At 38.0% G+C, this 12,092-nt stretch overlaps 1 protein-coding gene across 1 annotated transcript in view; it reads left to right on the top strand.

The window, feature by feature from the left end:
• Positions 1–12,092, top strand: part of C2CD3 (C2 domain containing 3 centriole elongation regulator) — a 127,116-nt gene that overhangs the window by 2,406 nt on the left and 112,618 nt on the right. The window contains exons 2-3 of the mRNA XM_055549070.1: positions 1,287–1,568; positions 4,059–4,216. Coding sequence (XP_055405045.1) covers positions 1,287–1,568; positions 4,059–4,216 — 440 coding nt within the window. The remainder of the gene's footprint in view (positions 1–1,286; positions 1,569–4,058; positions 4,217–12,092) is intronic.

Below are 12,092 nucleotides of genomic sequence, written 5' to 3'. Positions count from 1 at the left end.
ATGAAATAACATGCTAATGTCCTTCTCACTATACCATGTGCGTATACAGTAATAGTCATGCACATGCCTGTGTATAATTTTTATATTGAAACTAGTTATTCATAAATATTATGGTGGGTCTTCACTCAAGAAAGCAGAGGGGGTGTTCTCTTAGAAATCTGAAGAATTAGTTATATAAATTTCTGATCTGATAGACTTCAGTGTATTTTCTTCTTGAGGCATGACCACTCTCCAAAGGAAAAGTGAGAAGAATAGAAAGGTGTGTGTAATATTGGAATGAGTTCTTAAACTTCCTGTAAGTCATGGTTAAAAGATACTGTGAAGGGGAAGACAATCAGGGTCATTAAAGGAAAGCTGTATAGAAAGTCATGATTAATTGCCTTGTTTACATGTTGTTATCTGTCTAAAAGCCATAAATATTATGAACATAGCACTATGCTAAAGAATAGTGGCAGAATCTAAAGGTGATACTTTCTGTCCTCATTGATTATATTATATTGGCAGGAAGAAAAGACAGTTTAAGGTGGTCTTTATGGAAGCACTGAGTTGTATGGTGTACATTTCATTTGTGAATTGACAGGACAGTTTTAAAGTATGAGAATTATGTAAAAAAGAAGGCAGTGGCACCCCACTCCAGTACTCTTGCCTGGAAAATCCCATGGACGGAGGAACCTGGTAGGCTGCAGTCCATGGGGTCGCTAGGAGTTAGACATGACCGAGTGACTTCCCTTTCACTTTTCACTTTCATGCCTTGGAGAAGGAAATGGCAACCCACTCCAGTATTCTTGCCTGGAGAATCCCAGGGACCGGGGTGACTGGTGGGCTGCCGTCTCAGGGGTTGCACAGAGTCGGACACGACTGAAGCGACTTAGCAGCAGTAGCAGTAGCGTCTTTAAAACTGGACATTGCCATAATCAGAATCAGAGTACTTGGAAGAAAAATTTCAACTGCTTCAGAGGTTTTTTAAAATCTATGTACTGTATCGTAGTTTTCATTTAGTATCTTTCAGTTAAAGAAGCGTTTATACTAGTATGTCTTAAGTTGGTGTGTTCTTTCCTCACAGTAACCTGAATCCAAACCTGAATACTAACTAGTTTTCAGGGTGGCTTAAGTGACCAGATAGGTTATTCTGTGGTCTGGTTTGCCAGTTACTTCTTCTCATATATTAGGATAAATAGAATTAGCCTTCTCTTTGTAGAGATTAAAATGTTTTTATGTGTTTTTCATTCAAAAAGCAGATTATATGTTTTCTATATTTAGACTAAATTTTGACTTTGTATTCTCAGATTCCTCCACAGGTTTAAGTGACATTTCTCCATCTACAAGCTTGCCACCCTTGGTTGAAGGCCAGCTACGCTGCTTTCTGAAACTTTCTGTTAATAAAGTCATATGGAAGATTGCAAAGCCTCCTGCTTGTGTACTTGTCCGGGTGAGATGGTGGGGAGAAACATCAGAAGGAACCCTCTTTTGTCCCAGAGATGCATTGCAGACTGAACCAAAAGCTGTGAGAACAACTACACGTTATGCTATTCGCTGTGGTCCAAAGCAGTTTACCTCTTATCTAACAGGTATGTTTTTGTCTTGTCATTTCATCAGCAGGCATAATAAGAAGCATGTAGCTATGTCGTTAACAGTAGGTATTATTATGCTCCTAGTAGCTGTGACACTGTTGTTGAGGATTCAGAGATGTTATAATTGCCACCATTATTTAGAGTATACTATGTGCTGCCAGTTGATACATATTATTTCTGATCTTTAATAACCCTGAGGTGAAGTGAAGTGAAGTCGCTCAGTCATGTCCGACTCTTTGTGACCCCATGGACTGTAGCCTACCAGGCTCCATCCATGGAATTTTCCAGGCAAGAATACTGGAGTGGGTTGCCGTTTCCTTCTCCAGAGAATCTTCCCGACCCAGGGATCGAACCCGGGTCTCCTGCATTGCAGGCAGACGCTTTACCATCTGAGCCACCAGGGAAGCCCCAATAACCCTGAAAGATAGATATTTTCTCTATTTTGTAGACAATGAGACCAAAGTTCAGAGAGATGACATGAATACGCTATATAAGGTTCTATAGTTGATAAATGGCAAAACTAGAATTTGAACCCACTTCTCTCTGACACCAAGACTCATTCACTTGTCACTACATTGTACTTCTTTAAGTAATATAACTATAATCTCTACTCTGGAACTTCCATTATACTCAAGGAAAAAATTTACTAATAATAAGGATATAAAATTTACTAATAAAAAATTTAGTAATAATGGAAGATAATATATGCTAAATACCAGTTGAGTGTTAGTGAGTTAGTAGTACAGGTTTTCAGAGAAGGGAGGATCCCTCTACTGGGAACCAAGAGCCAAAATTTCATTTCTGTTCAAGGACGGCATTCTGAATATACTGTGTTATTTCTCTATTCAAGTCAAACTTTCATAGAAATGTTTTAGATGGTGGACTTATCAAATCAATTCAAGTCACTAAAAAGCACTGGGCTAAGAATACAAGAAAGCCAGGGGTGAATTAAAGATTAACTTCTGCTTAAGTTTACATTCTTTCCAGAAGAAATTTTTGAAGACATCAAAATATAAAGAAAAAAATTCAGTTATTCAAAAAATATGTGTAGAATACTTAGCTTGCATCAGACATTGTACTTAGGTGCTGTGGAGATTACAAAAATGAATCAAAAGATTTATCCAAATGGTATCTAATTCTAACTAAATTCACAGAGAAGTTTAGTTATGATATTAGGTAGAAAGTGATAAGAGCTTTTAAAAGATACCCGTGGAGAAGGAAATGGCAACCCACTCCAATGTTCTTGCCTGGAGAATCCCAGGGACGGGGGAGCCTGGTGGGCTGCTGTTCTATGGGGTCACACAGAGTCGGGCACAACTGAAGCGATGCAGCAGCAGCAGCATAGATATCTGATTAAGAAAATTAATGAGACATAGGTGAGCCTGGCTGTTAGTAAATAAGCAACAAATGTTGATAGATTTCTCATATTCTATACATGCATGTTATTTTATACTCTACAAAGCCCTTTTACACTATTAGTTCATAGAATTTCCAGGTGACTTACATGATTAGATAAGTCAGGGACTGTGATATGTTAAGTAATTTGCCTAAAGTCATATAACAACCATTAAGCAACTGCCATATAAAAGGATTCTGTGCTATGTGTTTTATTTACAATACTACCATTCCTCACAGCCATGAGGACTGGGAGGAAAGTATTGTGATGCCTATTTTATAGACAGCTGTGGCTTTCACAGAAATAGACTGTGAATATCAGAGCCACAACACAATCACAGATCTTGTAATTGTAATCCAGTGCTCTTTTCACTACAGCATTCAACAGATGGTGAAAATAAATCATTTTCTCAACTTTGGTAAGAAAATATTCAGAAGTTACACTGTTCTGAAATAATCTCAAATTGCATATGCATGCATTGTATTTGTCCTGCTATAAATTGGGACCATGAAGGTGTTAAGTCAAAGCAACCAATTGAAGAATCCAGTTAAGGAGTTTATTTCCATTCCTTTTGGTTCTAAGTGCTCTCAGCATTTCAGTCCTCCAGATATTATTGAGGAATAAGTAATAAAATACTCCTGAGAAGCAGGGACCAGCTGCTGCATCTATATAAGAGCAGCCCTTTGTCCAGTTCAAAACTAGATATGGTGAGAATTTAAAAACTGAGAATTGTTACTTTTTTATTTCAAAACTAAAGCCTGAATCTTTGCCAAATATGTAAAAATATAAAATAAAATACTCTCTTAAAGGTATTTTCCTTATCAAATAGTTGATATGCTAACTATTTCTGTGTAATTTTTTTCCCTCCATTTGAGATATTTGTCATTGCTTTTCCTAAAACTTAGTTTTTTGATCTTGGGTTCACTCTTTCCCACCCCCGAATGATATGATAATAAATAGTTTATTTGAAAATAAAGTGATTTTATTTTTAAGTAAAAACATTTGGTAATGTGTACTCCTCTGCCCATTTCCAAAAAAAAAAAAAAAGTAAATGAAAAATGTCTGCTGATGTTGTAATTGTTTTTGATTAGATATGGCTGTGCTGGTGCTAGAAGTAATCACCAAACTTGAACATCTTCCAATTGGTAGAGTTCAGATCAGTGGACTAGCCCAGCTTTCTCCAACCCATCACATCGATGGATTTTTTACCATTGTTTCACCAACATCTAAGAAACTTGGAGAACTCCAGGTAAAAATATCATAATTGTCTGCTACATAGAGTAAAACTTTAGGGGCACAAATATTTGAGTCTGTTTGTAGAATTGGAAAGTATGTGACTCTCAAATACCGTGCAAATACCCACTCCATGCCTTTGTTCTTACCGATGACTGTTTTGTACTTATTTCCCACTTATCCATATCCTCTTAGTTCTTTGCTGCCCATCTCAAGTTCCAGGAATCCTTCACAGCTCCTCCTGCATTCATTCTTCTCTGTGCTCTCTATTAATTTTATAACATGAATTACATAATCATTGTTCAGTTATAATCTTACATAGTCTCCAAAATCATATATCTGTAGTTTCCTTTTAATTTCCTTTCCTTTTAGTTTATAGATTCCTTGAGAGACAGGACAGTATTTTCTACTTTCTTTGTTTTTCCCGCAGCTCCTAAGGTAGTGCCAAGCAGTAGTAGCTTGTTTGACTCATTTAAGTGGTATCTTTGATGTTCATTCATTGATTCAGCCTACATTTTTTTTGATAGTCTGTTATATGCCATTAACTTAGGATACGAAGATAAGAGATCGTCCTTTCAGTTAGTTTTCCAAAGTCATATAGGATGAAATAGAAGAGAGTAACAAATAGAACACAGTGTGATACATATATAGTAAATATATGTACTGGATAGTGGGAAAGAACATAGAAGGGTCCCTTTCTGAGGGAGACTCTGGGAGCTCTTCCTAGAGAACTCTGAATATTCAAATCCTTGAGAAATTTGGTGAGTTTAATACTTTGTCAAATATATTCTAAAATATGTATAGAAATTTAAGCAGATATTTAAGAAAGCAGTTCAAAAAAGATGAAGAAAGAACATATAACATTACCAGATTTAAGAACTTGTTATAAAACCACAAGCACATAATTGTGTCAAAGGAAGAGAATAAAGTCCAGAAATAGATTTAACTAAGTGAAAGAACTTGGGCTTCCCTGGTGGCTCAGTGGTAAAGAATCTGCCTACAATGAAGGAGCCTCAGAAGACTCAGGTTCGATCTCTGGGTCAGGAAGATTCCCCTGGAGGGAGGGCATGGCAAGCCACTCTAGTATTCTTGCCTGGGGAATCCCATGGATAGAGGAGCCTGGTGGGCTACAGTTTGTAGGATCACAAAGAGTTAGACACAACTGAAAAAACTGATTTTGCATGCATGCAAGTGAAAGAACTTAGCATTTTCTATACTCTTTATCATATTTTTATTTATAATATTATTGAAAGATAGTGACACCTTATAGTGGTAACTTTGTGGTAAAATGAGACTGGATTACTCCTGCTTTTCTCTTATGGTACAAAGTTGCATCAGACCAGCAAAAACAGTTTGGCATTGTGTTTCAAGAGCCATAAAAATGATCATATATCATTTACCTGAATAATTCTACCACTGGGGACTTATATTAAGGAAATACCATAAAAATAGAGGAAAGTAATACACTTAGGACTGGTTATGGAAATGCAAGTCTAATATTGAAAAAATTCAAACAATTTCATTAGACAGTATTAAAACCAAAGTCTATTAGTGGAATATTTTGTTTCCATACAAGATAAAATTATGTAGTTATGACTGTGTAGCAATATCAAAAAATTATTTTAGATTGATAACAAAGAGAATTGAAAGTGTACTCACATATATGTGTATGATCAGTGACTGGGGGAAAAAACAAGGGAAAATAAAAACAGTTGAAATAGAGAATTCTAGGTGGGCTCTTTTCCTATTTTTTAAAAGATTTATTCATGTATTTTTGAGTGTGCTGGGTCTTCATTGCTGCACACAGGCTTTCTCTAGTTGCAGTGAGCGGGGCTACTCTCTAGTTGTGGTGCCCATGCTCCTCACCATGCAGTGGCTTCTCTTGTTGAAGAGAACTTCTCTTGCTGAAGTGGGCTTTTGGTACACGGGCTTCAGTAGTTGCAGCAGTTGAGCTCAGTAGTTGTGTGTCAGGGGCTCTAGACCACTGGCTTGGTAGTTGTGGGCACAGATCCAGTTGCCCTGTGGCATGTAGAATCTTCCTAGACCAGGGATCGAACCTGTGTTTCCTGCATTGGCAAGTAGACTCACAACCACTGGACCACCAGGGAAGTCCTCTTTTCCTATTTAAAAAAATTAGATACAATTCACATGCCATAAAATTCACCCTTTTAAAGTATACAATTCTGTAATTTTTAGTATATTCATAAGAATGTGCAACCATTGTGATTGTCTAATTCCAGAACATTTTTATCACCCCAAAAAGAAACAGTATACCCATTAGTAGTCATTCCCCTTTTTACTTTCTCCATCTCCTGGCAATCACTGATCTACTTTTTGTCTCCATCAATTACCTGTTCTGAGTATTTTGTGTAAATGATGTAATATGTGGCCTTTTGTATCCGGCTTCTTTGACTTAATATAATGTTTTAAAGGTTCATCCATGTTGTAGCATGAACCAGTGCTTTATTCCTTATTGTAGCTAAACAATATTCCATTGTATGGATATATCACATGTTGTTTATCCATTCTTCAGTTGATGGACATTTAGATTGTTTCAACTTTCTGACTTTTAAGAATAATGCTGCTATGAACATTTGCATACAGGTTTTTTGTGAACAGATACTTTCAGTTCCTTTGTATATACCTTGGTGTAGAATTGTGATCATGTGGTAGCTGTTTATACTTTGAGGAACTGCCGGCCTGTTTTCTAAGGTGTTGGATCATTTTTTTCCCCTTATTTGAATGTCAGCTGATAAAATAATACTATTTGTTTTTTATTTAAATATCACTGCATTTGTTGGAGAATTGTTTTTTATAGAGTCTTGGAGACAGAGGTCAAATTTTGAAAGATTATGGAATAAGTAAATGCGTAGTAATTACAGTGAAGAAGTGGAAATAACAAAGACTTCTATTTTCCAGAGAGAGGTAGTGTAACCTAAGGGATATAGCACCAGACTTGGACATGGAAAAATTGGTTGGTGTTCATTTGTAGTCCCTGAGTTTCAGTATCCTATTTTGTAAAATGAAGATAATAACTTTTACCTTATAGCCTTGTTGCAGGGATTAAGTGATATGAAAAAAAATACGGAAGCACTTAACATGGTGCTCAGGCATATGAGAGGCACATATAAAATTTACTTGAATTGTAGAGGAAAAGATTGATAGTGGGTGGTAGAATTGAGAAATTTGTTGATACTTTAGAAGAGGAATTGGCACACTTTGCCTAGTGGTCTGAATCTGGCTTTCTAACTGAAAGTTTTCTTATATTTTTAAAGGGTCATTTTAAAAAAGATTGTTCAATACAGCTGAAAATATTTACCCTCTGCCCCTTTACAGAATGAGTTCGCTGACCCTTTGTAGAGAGTAAGAGACCTGATTTGTAGACCAAGAGAAAAGCAAGTGAAGAAAGATACAGAAAATAAAAGAGGATAATTGAGCAAGGTTAATTATCTGGAAAAGGTCAGTTTTCATTCCAGTCCCAAAGGCAATTTCAAAGAATGTTCAAACGTACAGTTGCACTCATTTCACACCCTAGCAAAGTAGTGCTCAAAATCCTTCAAGCTAGGCTTCAATAGTATATGAACTTAGAACTTCCAGATATACAAGCTGGATTTAGAAAAGGCAGAGGAACCAGAGGTCAAATTGCCAACATCTATTGGATCACACGGAGAAGGCAATGGCACCCCACTCCAGTACTCTTGCCTGGAAAATCCCATGGATAGAGGAGCCTGGTAGGCTGCAGTCCACGGGGTTGCTAAGAGTCGGACACGACTGAGCGACTTCACTTTCACTTTTCATTTTCATGCATTGGAGAAAGAAATGGCAACCCACTCCAGTATTCTTGCCTGGAGACTCCCAGGGACAGGGGAGCCTGGTAGGCTACCGTCTGTGGGGTCACACAGAGTTGGACACGACTGAAGTGACTTAGCATAGCATAGCATAGCATTGGATCACAAAACTAGAAAATTCCAGAAAAACATCTACTTCTGCTTCATTGACTACTGTAAAGCCTTTGACTATGTAAATCACAACAAACTGTGGAAAATTCTTAAAGAGATGGGAATACCAGACCACCTTACCTGCCTCCTGCAAAACCTGTATGTAGGCCAAGAAGCAACAATGAGAACCGGACATGGAACAATGGACTGATTCCAAATTGGGAAAGGAGTACATCAAGGCTGTATATTGTCACTCTGCTTATTTAACTTATATGCAGAGTACATCGTGCAAAATGCTGGGCTGGATGAAGCACAAGCTGGAATCAAGATTACTGGGAGAAATATCAATAACCTTAGATATGCAGATAATACCACCCTAATGGCAGAAAGTGAAGAGGAATTAAAGAGCCTCTTGATGAAGGTGAAAGAGGAGAGTGAAAAGGCTGACTTAAAACTCAACATTGAAAAAACTAAGATCATGGCATCCAGTTCCATCACTTCATGGTGAATAGATGGGGAAACAATGGAAACAGTGACAGACTTTATTTTCTTGGGCTCCAAATTTACTGCGGATGGTGATTGTAGCCGTGTAGCTCACTACTTGGAAGAAAAGCAATGACAAATCTAGACATCATATTAAAAAGCAGAGACATTACTTTGCCTACAAAGGTCCGTATAGTCAAAGCTAGTTTTTCCAGTAGTCATGTATAGCTGTGAGAGCTGGACAATAAATAAGGCTGAGCACCAAAGAATGGATACTTTCTAACTGTGGTGTTGGAGAAGACTCTTGAGAGTCCCCTGGACATCATGGAGATCAAACCAGTCAATCCTAAACGAATTCAGCCCTGAATGTTCATTGGAAAGACTGATGCTTCAATACTTTGGCCACCTGATGTGAAGAGCTGACTCATTGGAAAAGACTCTGATGCTGCAAAGGATTGAGGGCAGGAGGAGAAGGGGACGATAGAGGATGAGATGGTTGGATGGTATCACTGACTCAATAGACATGAGTTTGAGCAAGCTCCAGGTGTTGGTGATGGACAGGGAAGTCTGGCGTGCTGCAGTCATGGGATCACAAAGAGTTGGATGCGATTGAACTGAACTGGCCGAAATACAAAAATGAATTTGCAAAAGAATATCTTAGATGTATAAGATATTAAAAACAGTGAATATTTGTTGGCTCCTCAACCAGGAGGGATTAACATTTCTTAAAATAGGGGGAAAAAGAGATATTAACTGGAATAAGCCAGGTTTGAGAGTCATCCATATTATTTTATGTATTGGTGCTTCTCTTTTAGAGAGTTGTGTTCCATTGTATGGATATTACAGTTTTTATCCATTTGCCTTACATAAAACTAGGGAGATATCTTTGCCTTGTTCATGGGAGGAAAGCATTTGGTCTTTTCACTATTAAATATCATGTTAGATGCAAGTTTTTCATAGATGCCCTTTATCATTGAGAAAGTTCAAGTTTTCTGATGATTTGATCATAAATGAGTATTGTATTTCATCAAACTCAATCGTTGCTAGAGGTTAAAGGTGAGAAGGTATGACTTCAAAGGGAGTATTTTAGGGGTGATGCAGGTGTTCCATGTCTTAAATATGATGGTGGTCACTTGCATCTAAACATAGTTTTGGCCTTTCTTGTTGGCTCAGCAGTAAAGAATCCACGTGCCAATGCAGGAGACAGTGGTTCTATCCCTGGGTCAGGAAGATCCCCTGGAGAAGGAAATGGCAACCCACTCCAGTATTCTTGCCTGGGAAATCTACTCCAGCTAATTTTTGCCACATTGGAATGGGAACCCAGGATTGTTGGAACTTCTAATTTTTCGAGAGAAGCCAGAAATTCAAATTTTTACCTAAAATATGTTTTTTTAATCACCGTTAAATAATTTTTAAATCTTAACAAATGCTATATTGACCAGCATAAGTCTGAAAAATAGATATACTAGTTTGCTCTCTCTAATACTGATATGTTGTAAATGTAGAAGATGACTGTGGGCAGCCTAGTGCTAAAGAGAGCATTGAGTCATTGAGAGAACACTGAATTCTGTTCTTAAGGATATTTTATTACAGATGTGTGAATCATGTGGTATATTCAAGGTATTTGTGGATGGCATGGAATTTAGAAAAGATGTGATATATTTGGGCAATAGAATGATGGTCTGGCAATGGCACCGTAAAGGAATAAGTCAACCTCCCTGTCCTAGCTGGTAAAAGAAGTAGTTTCCTTTGGAGAAACTTTGGGGGAAATGAGGACACTTTAAGAAAGAGATGTTCAGTTAAAGTGTAAAGTGATGAGGTAGTTCGTATCCAATAGAAAATCTGCAGGGCTCAGTGAAGGGGTTGTCAAAGGAATGAGCACCAGGGTGAACTTTGACTGGGGCAGAGCATAACTGCTGTGGACTGAAACAAGGATCTGCGAAATGAACACAGGAGTGTTTTGGGTATACTATGGAAACAGAGGGGTTAGGAGTGGAGACCACTTGGACTGGTAGGAATTGCTGAAACAGTATTCTGTTTTAAACCTGCAAAACTTGACTCATGCTTTTTTGTCTGCCTGGAATGTTTTACCTCAGTCCCCGCTCGACTTTATTGCTCACTCATATTTAAGGTTCTGAACTCGAATATTTATTTTTCAGTCCTGGAAGCCATCTCTGGCCCTTCTTCCTCACCTCTTCCCCAAGCCCAGACCCCTGTTTTGTGTTCCTGCAGCACCCAGTTCACATACTTATTCTTAAAACTCATCATTTTATATTAAAACTACTTCTTGTTAAATTTCCCTACAAGATGGCTTCCCTGGTGGCTCAGATGGTAAAGAATCTGCTTGCAATGCAGGAGACTCAGGTTCAATCCCTGAGTTGGAAAGATCCCCTGGAGAAGGTAATAGCAGCCCACTCCAGTACCCTTGCCTGGAGAATTCCGTGGACAGAGGAGCCTGGTGGGCTGTAGTCCATGGGGTGGCAAAGAGTCGGACACTACTGAGCAGCTAACCCTCTCACTTTCACAAGATACTGTGATCCTGTGGGTCAGATTCCATGTTTTATTATCTCTTTGCCCCAGGCAAGTAGCACAGAACTTGGCACTGAACTGATCTCAAAAAATACTTGTTAATTGAACAAAGGAGTTAGACCAGCACCTGTATTTTCATTGTACAGTAGGTGTGGCAGGTACCTGGACTTGCTTTTTTTTTCCCCTCACTGGTAATAGAGACCTTTGAGTTGTTTCGTAACTAGTTCAAATCTTTTAAGGAAAAAGCAAAACTATGACCAGCCAGTAGGTCATTGTTAACGCCAGGGACTCTATCTTTATTCTCAGTGTCTCCTTTGTTTTTAGAATACAGTGGCAGTCTTTTGGCAAGTGATGCATGGTAGGGGACAATTTTCTGACACATTTGGGCAGCCAGGATTTTATGTGATCCTCTTAGAGCAGTGACTGCACGAAGTATTTATCCCACTGCATTCTGGTCATTCGTAGAAAATCTTGATGAATAGATTTAAAGGACTTTGTGCCACCTGGTTCATGAACAAAGTTCTCATCAAGACCCAGATGTGTTTATTGAGTCTCTGCCTTGACAATTTCTCCACACAAATTACTCCATTGACTTCTTAAAATGTTTGACTTCAATCTTTCATTTTTGCCTTAGGCCGTTTATCATCATGTAACTCTCTTCGGCTCCTTTAACAATTCCTTCTGCTCTCTATGTTATTGTAGCCTAACTTTCAATACTGCTCTTCTTTTCTTTGGGAGTACATTATTCAGTTTCTTCTCTAAAGTTTTGCTTTAGGCTCTGTTTTACTTTTTACTCCCCCATTAGACTTTGTTTAGCTTTTCAGAGAACTGGAGAGTTTTTCAGTAGAGTGCCTGAATTCAATGGAGTTAAATGATAAAGGAAACTTCAAGAAAACTAAAACTTTACATCTTACTATTCCTTCCTCTTCACCCTGCCTCCCC

The sequence above is a fragment of the Bubalus kerabau genome, chromosome 15 (assembly GCF_029407905.1).
Source record: "Bubalus kerabau isolate K-KA32 ecotype Philippines breed swamp buffalo chromosome 15, PCC_UOA_SB_1v2, whole genome shotgun sequence".
Classification (NCBI taxonomy): Eukaryota; Metazoa; Chordata; class Mammalia; order Artiodactyla; family Bovidae; genus Bubalus; species Bubalus kerabau.
Note: the sequence above shows the minus strand (reverse complement) of the source record. Positions and strands in the feature narration are given on the sequence as shown.